The sequence below is a fragment of the Limanda limanda genome, chromosome 22, assembly GCF_963576545.1.
Source record: "Limanda limanda chromosome 22, fLimLim1.1, whole genome shotgun sequence".
Taxonomy (NCBI): Eukaryota; Metazoa; Chordata; class Actinopteri; order Pleuronectiformes; family Pleuronectidae; genus Limanda; species Limanda limanda.
Genome location: NC_083657.1, coordinates 17,544,681 through 17,561,314, shown reverse-complemented (window position 1 = coordinate 17,561,314; position 16,634 = coordinate 17,544,681). Strand labels below are relative to the sequence as shown.

General features: G+C 39.1%; 1 protein-coding gene across 2 annotated transcripts; it reads left to right on the top strand.

The window, feature by feature from the left end:
* The first annotated feature begins 1,169 nt into the window (after positions 1-1,169).
* Positions 1,170-12,188, top strand: snapc2 (small nuclear RNA activating complex, polypeptide 2). Of its 2 annotated transcripts, none has more exons than XM_061066181.1 (6): positions 1,170-1,715; positions 5,080-5,244; positions 5,539-5,677; positions 6,482-6,697; positions 8,764-8,852; positions 11,132-12,188. In XM_061066181.1, exons 1-6 carry the CDS (start codon positions 1,500-1,502, stop codon positions 11,423-11,425), a joined length of 1,119 nt encoding a protein of 372 aa, XP_060922164.1. In that variant the 5' UTR covers positions 1,170-1,499; the 3' UTR covers positions 11,426-12,188. The 2 variants fall into 2 exon arrangements, with proteins under 2 accessions (XP_060922164.1, XP_060922163.1); XM_061066180.1 differs by having other exon boundaries at positions 6,482-7,168.
* Positions 12,189-16,634: the final 4,446 nt, after the last annotated feature.

The following is a 16,634-nucleotide window of genomic DNA, read 5'->3' as shown; positions in this document are numbered from 1 at the left end:
ATTGACTGTTACTACAGTTATATCCAGGTTCATACAGATGCATGGGATGGAAATTCATCTTCAGATTTGAAATAATTAAATTCTTAGACTGGAGTTGCTTTTGAGTCTTTATAATAATAAGCTCTGCAGAGTTTATACAACAAGCACGGGTTTCCCAAGACAATATGAAAAAAAGACATGAAATCATCAACTGTGTCTATCTGTTGTGTACGTCCGCTGTAGCAAACTCACTGTTTGCCAAGGTCACAGCAGTGAGACACCTGGTCAGTTGAATATTTGAATGCATCTAAGACTTTATTCAATAAGGTGGGAGTAGCAATTATAATTCCAATGTCATATTTAAATAGAGAAAAAGATCAACGAGTGCTATACAGGAGAAATTATGCAATAATGTTAGCACTATAGTAGATGAAGGACACACGGCCATTAAGATCAATTATTTGTTCAGATTCAATTGAATCATTAGCCGTCATACAGAGCAGTCTTTCAGACAGCAGTCCGAACACTTGGATGAAACGGAGGAAGACAGGAGAGGACACTGGTTTTACAAAATTCAAAGGAAAGTGGGAGAAATGAGATGGGCAAGAAGAAACATGAAAGAAGAAACAGTAAAATCAAGACTCAGATTTGGACACACAAAGTACTTTGACTAAACAGTAGCTACTTTGCAAAAAAAAAAGGAAAATGTGATTATTGTCGGCAAGAGGAAACAGTTCATCGTGTCATAGTAAACTGTCCAAAATATGAGCAATAATGAATGCAGCTAATTGTAAACCTTGGCAAGATTGAAGTAAATTTTGATTTAAGAGATATCCTACAAACAACTCAAAAACAAGTGGAATCGAATACTTTTTGATTGACTTAAAAAAAACTAATGTAATTGAAAGAGTTAAGTTTGTTTTCGTTTTTTTACTCAATAGAATAGATAATATAATTATAAAACGTCCTAATCCACGCTCCATACCAGCAGGTGGCGTTAATGCGCTAAATCATTGTTTGCCAACCGCCAATAAAACCCAAAAGAAGAAGAAGTAGTAGAAGAAGTAGAAGAAGAAGAAGAAGAAGAAGAAGAAGAAGAAGAAGAAGAAGAAGAAGAAGAAGAAGAAGAAGAAGAAGAAGAAGAAGAAGAAGAAGAAGAAGAAGAATTAGTCATAGATATTGTCATAGCCATAGATATAGTCATAGCCATAGATATAGTCATAGCTATGGATATGGTAGTAGTAGTAACCCGCCCTCCACTGCGGTAGGTGGCGGTACGTCGCATTACGGCTAGATGCCACCCGGCATCAAACAAAATCAAGAAGATCGCACCAGAAGTAGTATTGTTTATCCGGAAAACATGTGTTCTAACGTCAGATATACGGTTTAAATGTCTGCACAAAAATCAACGACTAAGAGACTTGAGAGGCACAGCGATCAAACCAACCGGAGCTTGGTGATCATCTTTCTATTCGGCTGTTGTCGACTCAGCTTCGTTTGAATCGGCGACGTGAGCCGAGATGAAGCCGCCTCCTCGTACTCGAATGAAACCAGGTCGCATCCGGACACCTGACGGGTCACCGCTGGAGTCAGGTAAAGTGTCCCAAAACTGGAAGCGATTTGAGCGGAGCAATCTTCTGAAGGCCCTGGAAACGCTTAGCAAGACGACTGGAGGCCAAGGGGACATCGATTATGCCGCCCTGAGGAAACAGGTGCCCACTCGGTCCGTCGCAGAGGTGCGTGCGACATTCATCTCTTTCGACCAATATTACTGTCAAAGTGCCACTTCCCTCTCTTGATGTTCAATATTTATTGACTGTGTTATTATATATATATATATTTTGCCAAACAAACCAGGAATTCGTCCAAGTGTTTTGCTCTGTCAAACCAACCATGGTTGAAGTGCACAACTAGTGTGTACTGTTATTGCCTAGAGGGTGAAAGTGGCTGGCACTGCAACACTGTACACTGATTCTTCAGGTTAGAAAGTACACACTTGATATAGGCTACTTGTCCTCAGATTTGTGTCTTTTCTCTATCTTGATGTTGCATTTTAAACAAAACAGAAAGATGTCTAGGGGGCTAACGCATCAGTTTACTGTCCATAAATGCACTTTCAATAAATCATAGAGCAAAATGAGAGACATGGAAAAATCGTAAGGCAACACTGTTTTTCAACTGTCCTACACCATGGATGTGTGACAACACTTCAGTTTTTTGTGAAATGTTCACCCTCCGCATGGGTCAAAACATTTTTTTGTTACTTCGGGATATGTGCAGCTCATTGAATATGTGCAGTAGAGTTACTGCCATCATGCCTCTGGGCTAGGAGATCGAGCGTTCTGCCTTCCTGGTATTAATATTACTATTGATACTAATACTGATAATACATTTCAGGATAATCTATCTACCAATTTCATTGTCTGTCTGTCTGTCTGTCTGTCTGTCTGTCTGTCTGTCTGTCTGTCTGTCTGTCTGTCTGTCTGTCTGTCTGTCTGTCTGTCTGTCTGTCTGTCTGTCTGTCTGTCTGTCTGTCTGTCTGTCTGTCTGTCTGTCTGTCTGTCTGTCTGTCTGTCTGTCTGTCTGTCTGTCTGTCTGTCTGTCTGTCTGTCTGTCTGTCTGTCTGTCTGTCTGTCTGTCTGTCTGTCTGTCTGTCTGTCTGTCTGTCTGTCTGTCTGTCTGTCTGTCTGTCTGTCTGTCTGTCTGTCTGTCTGTCTGTCTGTCTGTCTGTCTGTCTGTCTGTCTGTCTGTCTGTCTGTCTGTCTGTCTGTCTGTCTGTCTGTCTGTCTGTCTGTCTGTCTGTCTGTCTGTCTGTCTGTCTGTCTGTCTGTCTGTCTGTCTGTCTGTCTGTCTGTCTGTCTGTCTGTCTGTCTGTCTGTCTGTCTGTCTGTCTGTCTGTCTGTCTGTCTGTCTGTCTGTCTGTCTGTCTGTCTGTCTGTCTGTCTGTCTGTCTGTCTGTCTGTCTGTCTGTCTGTCTGTCTGTCTGTCTGTCTGTCTGTCTGTCTGTCTGTCTGTCTGTCTGTCTGTCTGTCTGTCTGTCTGTCTGTCTGTCTGTCTGTCTGTCTGTCTGTCTGTCTGTCTGTCTGTCTGTCTGTCTGTCTGTCTGTCTGTCTGTCTGTCTGTCTGTCTGTCTGTCTGTCTGTCTGTCTGTCTGTCTGTCTGTCTGTCTGTCTGTCTGTCTGTGTCTCTCTCTCTCTCTCTCTCTCTCTCTCTCTCTCTCTCTCTCTCTCACACACACACACACACACATACACATTACCACAGGAAATAAGAATGAATGTATGTATGTTGATATGCAAATTCAGAGTAAGTTCATTGCGATGGCCATCCAGATGGGTGTTATCAAACCACTGAGGATGATGTAATTACAGGAGCATTAGTCAACAACGGGGAACAACAAGATGGACAAATACAATTTGTGTGTGCTGCATTTATTAAACAATTGACATGTATGTAATAAGTGAAGTGTATTCCAGGAGTTTGAATGACAGTTCACAATGTTAAAAGGCAGTGGCGTACAATAAAACTGCTATTTTACTTTGTCTGTCTTTGGAACTCGAACCAATCATCTTATCAGCTTCATGCTCTGTTCACCCTCTGTACTCACCTGTGTATTCTTACTAGCCCTGGGAAGTGCAGTGTCGAATTTGGTGTGATTAAGATACAGGAAGCATTTTTAATGGCGACACACAATTACTTGAACTAAATGAAGTCATGACAAATATTAAATAAAATGTATGCTAAAAAGATACCACTGCCCATGAAACTATTTCAGAGAAAATATGAGATTTACTAAATGAATGACTTCTCATTACCACTGTGTGGATAATAAGTCACACTTATAATGAATGTGAATAAATGACACAAACACATTCACTTTAAACATACTTAAAAGGTAATTTAAAAGAAAAAGTAGTACTAAGCAATAGTAAGTAAATAATAACTACTGCAGCCCAAATACTTTCAATAAAAAATATTTAAAACAACACGTAGCTAACCAAATGCGTCCATGTTTCTGCACTATTCATGGTACCACCTTTCACATTTGCCCCACTCTAGCTACGAAATATCAACGTGGTTATTTCAAGCAGTATACTTATAATACTCTGACAAATAAAGACCACAAATTTATTTTTTATAAAATTTATCAGATTATTAATAATTAACCCTAACCCTAATTTATTTATCGTCAATATTTTTTGAGTCTTTATACTCATCTCAGTTTTTCTCGTTGACATCAGAACGTTGATATGTTACCCACTTGTAAATTGAGCCGCAACTCCAAATTGTTTATCGCTTCTGCAATCTGTCTTGTAAATGGCGCATAAATTCTTAAAGGCTTGTCTCATTTGTAGCAGATTTTTTTATTCTCCTTTTCAAGTTTTTTAGTGTCATTAACTTAGTTATTTACTCAATATTTATTATTGTATATTCCTATACCTCACGTAGTCTCCTTGTATCTTGTACCTGTCTGTAAGAGCTGTTCCAAATGAATTGCCCAGAGGGATTAATGAAATTGTTTGAATTGAATTACCTTAGTCTGTGTATCTGGCACTCACAGAATCTGTTGCATATGGGAGCAAACTTTGTGCGCATGCATGTGCTATCCATCGCCATTGATTGAATAAATTCTGTGGGAAATGCTGCTGAGAAAAGGACACACAGTTCTTGGATCTGCCTCTTGATCCAGATTCACACCGAGATTGAATGGAAAATATTAGAAGATAGATGATGTCCTGAGTGCGCTTCTCTTTCAGCAATAGTTATAACGCTGCAACTTATTGATATTTATCAATATATTTATATGTACAGAGGTTTTTACAAAATGTAATGATTCATAACTGTAATTGTGAATTTTAGTTATTGTTTCCTTGTCAGTACATAAATCTTCATGACTTTTTGTTTACATGAGCCTCGGTCAAAATTCCAGGGGTATCTAGTTTACAACTATGTAAATAAAGGTATTTAATCCTAAAATATAACATTGTAGAGACAGTGAATGTCCTTTTACAGTAAATAACTGCTTTGTAAGGAGCTTTGTAAACAAAGCTATGTAAAGTACAGTATATAGAGGTGTTGACGGATCCTTTTCTTCTTCAGATCCACGCTGTTGTAGAGGGTCTTAAGGACAAAGCAATCTGCTCTGCGAGCTTCTATCTGAAAAACAAAGATAAGATGGTCAGAAAGCCCATCGAGATGTGGACACATATGGCTTTGGCTGTGACTGGAACCCTCAACGATCCCATTTGTAGTGCTTTCGCTCAGGTATGGCAAGATATATACATATGACAGGTTAGATTATTACTGTTTTAGTTTCTGATCAACAGTGATTCAATTTGGATTGCTTAAGTTAAAATCTTAACAATGCATATTTGCCTTAATGCTGTTGTGTCAAGAATGGCAGCTGTTTGTAAATTATATTTAACTTAGTTTTTGACAATTTTCCATGCTTTGAGAAATGAGCTACAGTTGGATAAGAGAAGGTGATGAGAAACAATTTTGTAGACTCGCTGGCCCCCATTTCATTCTACCACTTTCTTGCTCTCTGTGTGGTTTTAGATGCTGATAGTGTCATCCACTGAACCACGTACTCTCAGGAACTGTGACCCTCCTCAGGACATCAGACTTTCCACAGCCGCAGGCAGGCGTCTGGGTTGCAGCATCCCTCAGAGACGAATGCTTCGTTTGTCAGGCAAAGGTATTACCCCTCTGTCATTTCCAACTGATTTAATAGAGACTCCAGCCTGATCACGGGCACGCATAAATTGTCCATGAAATGAGTTTGTCTTTTTGGTTGTTTTACATATTCTATCCCCTGTTTCAGTAAATCTTAAAAATGTAATCGACCCTAAATCTAAAATTGACAGTTTGACTGATTAAACTGAAATGGCTGAAGTCTCATAATATTAAAAAGAAATTCTGGAATTGCACTCAAGTGTGGATTTTGCCCTCATTGATTGGAATGGAAGCATTTCCTATAAATGCGATGTAAAAGCTTGGTCTTGCATTTTTTTGTTGGACGCTGTTCAGGCACACGATTACATATGATCTGACCACTGGCCCCACCGTCTTTTCAATTTTTTATGAACAAATATTTTGGTCAGTGGTGTTTTTGGAAGACCTTTCACCTATTATCCAAGAGGCTTCCTCAATTAGAACTGAGGAGGTGTAACCTCATCGAGAAACAAAGGCTAGTCCAGTTTTCTATGTCCACATGTACAACTTCTGTAGATACCATGACCTGGATGACTGAGAATCTTCACACACATAAATGCATCACAGATATGCAGTGACCATACACATATATAGTGATTCGTAACAGATCATGTGCAGCAGCCGATCTTGAGATGACATGATTACATATAGAAATATTGACAGTATATTATTTTTCTCCATTGTTAAAAGTCGGAGGCCTGTCCAAGAATTTTGTCTGGCTGAGGCTTTACCTTCCTCCATGTTACTGTGATATAATTACATCCTGTGTAAAACTGTGCCCCCTTAGGTAAGCGCGATGGCACCAATACACCCCATCCTTTTGTGGTATTCAAGACGCCAGCACCAACCATAGGTCGGGCCAGGAGACTCCCATTATCATCCAATGTGGTTAGATTGCCAAATAACAGAATCCCTCCACCCCAGCAACAGCCTTCAAACCCAGCTGGAACCCGACCTGCTGACACCTGCTCCTCTCCGACTGCTGTCACCTTCCACGCCGCAGGTAGAGCAGAGGTACTCTTGCCTCCTATAACTCCACAGCTTGTGTCACAGATTGTGATCCCAGCCACAACGTGTTCCAATACTACTTCAGAGGTGAAGACTGTGAATGTTGAAAGCATTGTAAAGCAGCCTACACAGCAGCTATCAAAGCTGAAACCCTCCACCATCTCTACTTTAAAGTCCACTTCTTCCCGTCCCGACATGCCCCTCGCTTCATCTGCCACCCGTCTAACCCCATTCCCTAGTACTGCTCCATCCTCTGTGAAGTCTTCCATTTCAGCCACCTCCAACCACCCAGTGGCCCCACTCTCCACACCCGCTGCTGCGTTGCCTTCCAGCGTTGGTTGCGTCAGCAAATCTGCCACTAAAAAAACTATCTTCGATGTCAACTGTAATGTGGACTTTGAGAGGATCTATCACTACATGAGCGCCATGCACGAGGCGGACGACATGCGCCCTCTCACCCCCATGGGTGAGTTTGAGATTCATTGTTTATTTCAATGTTCACAGCATGGCACAGGTTTAAACAATGGCCACATTAAACAAGCAACATCCAATCTGTGAGTTCACCACATAGACTGTAAATAAAGATGGAAAACGTGCCTTCACTTCCTCCCACTTCTTTTGAAATTAATGCAAAGTATCCCGGACACAAATGCAGTCATCTTGCGGCGATGAAGTTTTTTGGAGCCAGAGTAAAATCGATCCCCGTTATCGAGGTCCCGCCGATACACACACTCGACCAATAGAGAGTCAGTCTCAGCTGTCAATCATGATGTTCCATCTAGTTTTCATGCCTCCACGCTGGCGATAACCAGTGGCTTGAGGCATTATGTTTTTGGATTTTCTGTGTGTATGCATATATGTTCATCTGTCCCATTCTTGTGAATGTAACATCTCTGGAACACCTTGTGGGAATTTCTTTAAACTTGGTAGAAACTAGAATTATCGTACTGTGGTTGTATGCCTCCGTTAACCAATGCAGATTCTATTTACACACATTTTCTTTCCAGATTCATATAAGGTCACTGTGACCTTTTACTTTTTACCACTGATCAGTTTATCTTTGAATATAGAAATTTAAAAAGGATTTTCTTGAGGTGTTCTTGACATTCACCAGGCAAAACGTGTGTTTTGGTAAGGTCACAGTGACCACGGCCATTGATTTTTAATCAGGTCATTCATGATCGCGCAGACACCCACAGACTGACTCCGCTTTCAATTTCTCGCTCACTCTCTCCCACAATATCAACACTGACCATCATAAAGTGATCTTTACTTTTCTTAAATGAGGCAAGTCTGTCTTCAGAGCTTTGTGGGCATTCATCAGCCCGTCCAGCTCACTCTCTTCCTCCCTCTCTCGTTTGCTGACACACGCACAAACAGTGTGATCAGACCCTTGTGTAAAGTCAGATTGGTTAAAAACAACCGAATTTGTAACCCATGTATTCACTTCTTCCTTCTAAGTGAATGGTTTTACCAAATTTGAAGACTAACAAATTAGATTTCATTGGTCAATGGTAAAAGTCACAGTAACCTCATCTTATTGTGAATGCAATATGTCACAACACCTGAAGGGAGGGAAACTGCACTGATTTGTGGAGGCATACAACCACAGGGTGGTAATATAAGTTATATAAAAATAAGCAGTTAAACTGAAATTACTGGAAAACTGAGCACTTGGACATACATACAAAAAACGACCTAAATTTGTATATACCATCCTTGAGAAAAAATGTATTATGATGTTTATTTTGGTGGAAATGGAGCTGTCATTTTGTTTGTTCATTTATTTTCATTTTTGTATTTATATTAATAGATTGTTAGAATGAAAATATGACAAGCACAAGGCTAAATTATCACACTGGCAAATGGATCTTAAGAAAGCCTATACCATCCCAAGACATCACATGAATGTATTCTAAACTTGTAGTTTATTTTTTTTAAATATGTAAACTAATAAACATCAGATTTCCTTATTGGTAAGAATGTATAGACAATTTTTTTCCCCGTATTCAACTATTTAATAGTTTCTAATCAATTTATAACCTTGTCCTTCTCCTCCAGAGAGTGCTATCGTGTTGGACCTGTTGATGTCTCTTCCAGAGGAACTTTCCCTGCTGCCCTGCACCAAACTGCACAAACATCTGATCCAGGTACAACTTGTTACACAATAGTCAGTTGGATGCTGACTTCCGTAAGAGTGAACAGATTTAGTTTAGTCTGCGTTTTGTCTTTGCAACAAGGTTTGGCCATTAGCTCTGCTGCATCTGTGAGGAAAGAACTACTGACCTCTGGTTAGCCAATTTATGTTAAGACTAGTTAAGTTGCTCAGTAAATTTGTTTTCACATCACCTGGTTTAAGTCAGAAGTTGTTTACCAAAAATAATTTGAAAGGCAAATGGAAACCAAAATAAACTCTGTTCGGATTGGATTGATCATATGATTAGTTTCATTGGCCCTTATTCGCTAAATATGCGCAGAAATGTTCTTACTCGCCGCAGAAACTAAGTGCGTACCAAAATTGTCACCGGATTCATGACACGTGCGCACAAGCCAATTTTATTCTTACCACCATGCGTATGTTTGTGAATCAGAATTATTCTTAGTCAACAGGCACCTGGCCGCTCTCTGTAACAAGCATACTGCCACGTCTTTATTTCTCCATATAAGGACATCTGTTTGTCATGAAGCCAACAGTGTGCTTGACAGAGAAGTTGAAGTGAGAAGAGAAAAAAAGAATTTCTCAGCAGAAATATTGAAACGGTTGTTTCAGAGGTGGAAGCCACAAAAGTGACACTTCTCTGTAGCGTGTCCTCCAGAGTAAAATAATTAAACCTGGGCTGCAATAACTGAAGCACTGAATGTTGTGTCCTGCAAAGTGCTGAGCACAAGAGCTGTGGACATTTCTCTTAGATGCATCGCAACTCGGACTGGAACGCCGCTGAATAATTTTAACACCGCTGATTCAGGATCAGGACAGCTGAACATTAAAGGTCCAGTCGTCCTGTGTCTCTGTTTCCTCCTCACTCCCCCTCTGGCCTGCTCTCACTTTACACTTAAACAATAAACACCATCACTGATCGCACGTTATTAGGACACGTACAGAGATGAGCAGACACACACACTCCTGCACCTCCCACCTTCTCTCCCAGTTGTGCTGCTTTTTCTTGTGTGGAGCTGAGTGGTGATGAACAAAGGACTAAGCTACCAGTGCCTCGAGTTTATATTATCTAGGACAGCTGGGCCTTCATTTGTGCGTACGCATGGTCTATCTATTGATGAATCCCAGATTTATGTGTCAAACGTTTGTACTCTCAGTTTAAGCACAGATCTGTGCGCACACACTGTTTGTGATTGAGGCCCATAGGGAGTAGTTTTTTTACATTTCACATTCATACTGACTGGCCTCTAGAGGTCAGGGCACCCCAACAGACTGTATTGTTACTGAGTGAAAATACAGCATATCATGTTATGATACCATTATAATTCCATAATACAAATTTAGCTGAAAACCTAGGAACTTAAAGATTGTTTTACTTTTTACTTTTTGTTTAACTTTTATCAACATGCAAAACCTATAAAGTAACTGCTCGTGTGGTGTCATCCAAGTGCTAGCAAGCCCCAACATTGATATTCAACTTGAAACTGCGTCATTTACAGTTTAAAAGTTAAAAAAAATGTTATTTTTCATTATAGAACTGTGGTGGGCAAAATTTTAACATGGCGAGCTACAACACAAGATAATAATTGCTAAACACTGGGTCTAAAATATGTCCTTAATTTGTCTGGGGTGTATTCACACTTGTCCAGTTGTTAATGAATCACCTGAGACAGATTGTAATGCCAGGTGTGAACAGGTAAATGAAGCTTAATCATCTTTAAATCACACATAACCAAAATGTTAAGGTTTGTAAAAAAGCAGTGGAAGCAGAACCAAGACCTCACAGATTCTTACAAATTGAGTTAAAGAACACTAACCAGAACCCTGTGACAATACAAAAGGACCCAGAACCAGACATGATTAGATTGAATATAATTTGAACTAAGCCTGGGGGAACCTTTGAAGACATGTAAATTAATTGATTAGCACAACGCCCACCTAAATTATCAACTCAACTACAGTCTGTTTTAACACCACATGCCGATTACCACCCAAACGTGAACAAGTAGTGAGTAATATGACAAACCATTAAGTCCAGGTTACAGTATAGTATAGTTATTCCTGAGATCAGTGTACAATTCTGTGCTAGTATCACTAGCAGGCAAGTTTCAGTATAGTCAAGCATTCCCAGAAGCAGTACCAGTCCAAACCTAGTTTGTACCGAGCATGCAAAGATATTCCTACAAACAATTTGCTTATTTACTTATATATATATATATATATATTTTTTTTTTTTTTGCATTAACCTTGAACGTCATCCTCCTGTTTCAGATGTACCAACGTCTATCATCCCCTGCTAACTCCATGGAAGGCCGAGAACTGTTTAAAGACCTACAGGATGGACTCTCTGCTCAGACAGGTGGTCAAGACATGCCAGCCTGTCAGCAGAACACTGCTCAGACGTTTGACAGCAGTGGCGTCCAGGACAGTGAAGAGCCAAAGGTAGCTGAGAGCCAATCATCAGGAACCAATAACTCCTCTATCCAACCAGGGAAGGACAATGAGATGGGATTCACCCCCCTCAATCCTTTTTCGGTGCCACTGCAACTTTTGATGCGTAGATAGGTTGCATTCAAAATGTATGAAACGGATGTGCAGTGTTAATGGGAGGCATTAGACATGTTCTCATCTCACACAGTCTTGACCCACAAATGTATAGGTTGTCAAATGCTGAAGGGCTGGGTTTTCAGCTTGTGTATTTTCTGAATACACAAAAATAGAATTTGTGAAATGTGAAGGTTTGCTTTGAATTTCTGTTCAGATTCATCACCTTTTTTACTTATTCTTAAAACAGCCTGTTGCTTCTTTAATTTAGATTTTTGGCTATTCAGACAGTTTTATTTAGGTTCTGTTCCATGGCTAATAATAAGCACAGACTGTCATTGAATTTCATATGTACTGATGCCAAAACCACAGCGTGTTGCTACCCCCATGAGTCCGTCTCATCATAACATGATTTTCTCGTTTTGATCAATATTTTTCTATTTTACCATGATTGTGTAATACTAACATATTTTCTTAGAATGTGTTTTTCATGGTATTATTAGATATTTATGTTTCAACAACAAATAAATGAAATTAAGTATTTAATGTGAATAACAAAGAATGAAACGTTTAGAATTTATTTTTTATCAAATATTTTTAAACAGCTATCTTAAAGGACTTATGAAGAGTACTGAAATTGACTTAACATGTGAGAAAATAATATTGTCTCTGGTTGTGCACTCTCTAAATCTCAAAGGCCACAATATCGTTGTGAACATTTGAGGTATAGGATAATTGCCATGACACCCAGTTTGTGTCAACAATAAAGATCAATCAAATTGTATTTGTATAGCCCATTTTTACAAATCACAATTTGTCTCATAGGGCTTTGATGAAGAGATGACGATGTCAGCTTCAGAGAATTATCAAGTATCAAATCAAAACTTGTTGTATAAAATATAAGCTAAACACCAGTTAACCCCAAAGGTGTTGGGTGGGGTTGAGGGAAGGGCTATGAAAGACATACATTTCCACAGAACTGAGAAAAACTTCTTGACTTAGCTGACTTGGGGCCCAGAGGCGTTGTTATATTTAAGCAAGAACTTGGGTAGCAATTTATTTTATGAGTCCCTCAATTTCTTATATTTACCAGGAAGTTTTCAAGAAATGCAAATATTTTAATTGGTTATTGGAAACAGGTCAGTTTAAACCAATATTCACAACATTCCTGAGAAAAGAGCACGCAGGCAGGCATATTGTTAAGGGATAGTTGTAATCATAATCCATGATCAGTTTCTACCACGTTCCACGGTGGACGGTGGAAGAAGTTAGGTCAGTCACATGTAAGGATGAGATGTTAATCTGATTAAGAGGAGGAAAGAGAAGTTCCGTGTATAATATATCCCCTGATAATCTAGGCCTATCGCAGTAGACCTGAGCCAGCCCTAACCACACACTTTATCTAAAAGGAAGGTGTTAAGCCGACTACAGAGGGTGTCTGCTTCCAAACTGAAACTTGGAGATGAGTCCACAGAGGAGGTTGATAGCTGAAGGCTCTGACTCCCACTCTACTATGGAGATGACAAGTTATCCCTATAACATTTGACATTGACTCCCAACTGAAGCGGCTGGCTAATGCTAAATGTAAATATCAAGTAGCAGCAACAACTCACGGCTTCTTCATTAATGTGGAGTCAACGTGGGAATTTGTCAAACCTTATTTGACCAGTGATGACATGTTTATTCATCTGCATGCTGTCGAGGTGGCTTTGATGACAATTAGAAAACTTTCTTGAGGACACCTGGTTTTATGCGGTAAAACGACATTCATACCACTTTGAATGGAGCGACTCTCTGATCTAAGAATATAACTGAGTTCATTGAGTAGACACCACCGCATGAAAAATTAATTTAATCATAAATAAGTAGAGAAGGTATTTCACATAAAACCTGAGAAGAATTAACACAACCTCTGCTAAAAATATCTCTAATAATCTTTTAAACATAAGATCACTACCATCCAAGGCTGTCTGGAGTTGCAGCTATTTTTAACTTCAGTTTATCGATAAATACCAAACCAAAACTAACTAATATTTATTGAAAGATGTGTTCTGTGTTTATCACAGAATCCTGGAAAACCCTGCAGCCGATACCAGTTGTTGAAGTCTACAATGCTCCTTGGGCTTACTCAGAATATTTAACCAAATTCTCTGGGTTTTTATCAAGCCTAGTCCTTAAAACAGACAGTAATTATTGTTGGTGATTATAATATTCACGTGGACATTGATAATTAGAGCCTGATGTGTTTATTTCAACATTAGACTCAGTTGGTCTCAATCAATGTGGACATCATCCAACTCATTGTTTTAACCACACCTTTGATAAATAATTAATCTTCCTTCCACACAATCCTAAACTATCTGACCATCATTTAATAACCTTCGATATCCTATAACCTACTACATGCCATCAATTCAAATCTCCTTTTCTAGATCTGTAGCTTCTGTAGCTTCTAAAGAAATAATTCCATGCCTCAATATAACAGATCAGTCCTTTGAAAACTTGTCTTACTCTATGAAGTCGTTATTCTTTCTTCTATATAACGATATAATGTCTGACTCAACACATCATAAAAAAATATCCAAAGACAAATGTCAGAAATTCAAATTCACATCATGAACCTGTTTTGAGTGTTTGTATTTTGTTCAAGATAAACAAGTTGACAGTGTGTGTTCATCAATAACAGCTCAAGGCGGACAGAAGCAGCATGTTGTCTTTATTTCTGTTGCTTTAGCTTAACCAAGTCAGCATTCATGATACAGAGACATACTGGGAAGCTTCAACACTTAGTACTGGAACAAACAACAATGAGGCAGAGGACTGAAACAAAGTCAGATAAACTGAAAAATATCAGAAAACAATAGTTTATGGCACTCATTTTGAATTTACACTCTTAATAATATTGCTTTTAAAACAGTTTAAAACTCCATCTGTCATTGTTGTTATAACATATTCTATGTTCACTGCATTTAAATATCAAATATATTCCTTTACTGATGTATTTACGTTATTGCTAACATTGCACATACCTAACATTAAAGATATATTACTTTGATAATAGCTTTGTTCAAAAGTACAAATTTCACAGAAAATAACAGTCCACGTTTGGCAGGATATACTAGGGACAGAGTCAGCTTCAGGACATGCACAAGGATTCCATAAGAGGGTCGGGAAGGTAGGTGGGGCCTAAGCAGGGTCTTCCAAAAGATGAGAGATGCAGGAGGAGCTGTCACTCACGCCTCATACGGCCTGTCACACATGCATTCTTCACGGATATTTTAGACATCAGGTGCAATCCATTACTCATATTTAGTTCTTATTAAAGCTAGACTACAATACTCCAATCCATAAATAGGAGCTTTACATGCCAACAGGTACAATTTGCTGAGCCGCCACCAGCCAATCGGCACTGATTCAGTACCCTCCAGTGTTCAAACAAAAATAGCTTGACAGACAGGTACAGTAGTCATATTACACACACGCGCACACATACACACACAGAGTTATATTAAGAGTGGTAGACATAGATTAGGTGAATTAAACACGACTACATATGTATATGTATTTCACATTCAGCAAATGATAATGCTAATTTGCTTACGCAGTCCTCCGAGATGCTATTTTCATTCATCTCAGAAGGTAGAGCTGATCCTATAACCAGAATGTTGGCGATTCGTTCCTAGTCTTCCCAACTCTGCACGTCGAAGTCTCCTTGGGCAAGATACTGATCCCTCAGTGCGCGAGAGATGTGTGATAGAGATAGAGCTGCACATTGATGCCCTGTATGAATGCATGTGTGATTGGCAAAAAACAATGTACCGTAAAGCACTTGGAGTGGTCACCAAGACTAGAAAAGCACTATATAAACATTAGACCATTTAACATTTACCACCACAGAAATGTATGAAGTGGATTATTGTGTTCTTACAAGGCTATAACTTATGTGAACAACATATGGATTTAATGTGAACAATTAAAGTAAATTTGATTATATATAAATTATATAACCGTACATGGATCAATTGCACTGTTATTATCTTGTGCAAAATATCTTTTTGGAACCAGTTTCAGGACTTTAATGCTCTTTAATAATCAAGAAGTAAAGTAAAAAACATTTAGACCATTCTGTGAGATAAAACATATTAAACCTCCAATAAAACCCAACATGAAGTAGGGTATAGTCAAATTACATTTTTGTTCAGGTATAATTCTTTCTACATATACCGGTGCCATAGTGTAAGCTGCGACTTACATACAGTTTTGTATGGAAAAGTTATGCAATGTATTTCTCTGACTGTCCCTTCATCTTTCAATCCCATCATAACCCCTCCCTCTGCCCCATCCATCTTCCCTCTCTCCCATCCTTTTCTGTTTCTTTCTCCTTGCTTTGTCTCTATACCCTTTCCCTTCTATTTTCCATCCATCCATTGTGTCCTGTTAGCTGGCAGGCCAGAGGCTGAGCCAGCACTCTGTCACATTATCGTGCTGCTGAGTGAATTACTGCGTCTCCATTAGATGAACGAGAAAGCAGGAGTATGGAGTGAGATGGGAGAAGGGACAGGGACATTGCATAGGGGGGAGGGGGGAGTGATGCAACTGAGAGATAGAGGCGTAAAGAAATGAGAGGGATGAAGAACAGTTTGATACTGGAATAACAAATATATGGGAGGGGGGTTTAAAGAAGGGAAGGACATGTGACACAAGAGTGGGAGATGGGATGAAAGAATGGAAAGCCAGGAGGAGGGTGGGTGGAGGTTTATTAGTGATGAAGATGAAAAGGACAGCCAAAGTGAAGAGGGACATTAAAGAGGTGGAGGAAGGAGAGGCAGAAACCAGGGCAAGGGGCCTAACAACAGGGTGGTGATAGAGCGAGAGCAACTGCAGGAAGAGAAGAGGAGTGTGGTGGTAGTGGGTGGAAAAATAAAAGAGAAGAGAGGAAAGTAATAGAAAGGTTAATTCCCCTTTGTGAGATTTAAGGGGGAATTAACAGAATATGGAAGGTGACATTTCTAAAACTGAGGTCATGCAATTAGATTTGAAAACCCCCAAAGTTTTGATTGTTCATAGATCATTTTTTCAGCTCTGATTTTATTTGTATTGCCAAACAAATATGTCTAAATGCTGTCTGCTATTTACTCCAAACTAAAAACTAATACAGTTTGGGTGGGGAAATAATGAATTCATTACTATATTGAGGCTAAAACGGTTGATTTGTTAAAATATCACAAAT

Coding starts and splice junctions, on each gene's coding strand:
- snapc2 (XM_061066180.1), top strand. CDS start 1,500: ATGAAGCCGCCTCCTCGTACTCGAATGAAACCAGGTCGCATCCGGACA. Junction 1,716..5,079: donor CCACTCGGTCCGTCGCAGAG/GTGCGTGCGACA, acceptor TTTCTTCTTCAG/ATCCACGCTGTTGTAGAGGG. Junction 5,678..6,481: donor GCTTCGTTTGTCAGGCAAAG/GTATTACCCCTC, acceptor GTGCCCCCTTAG/GTAAGCGCGATGGCACCAAT.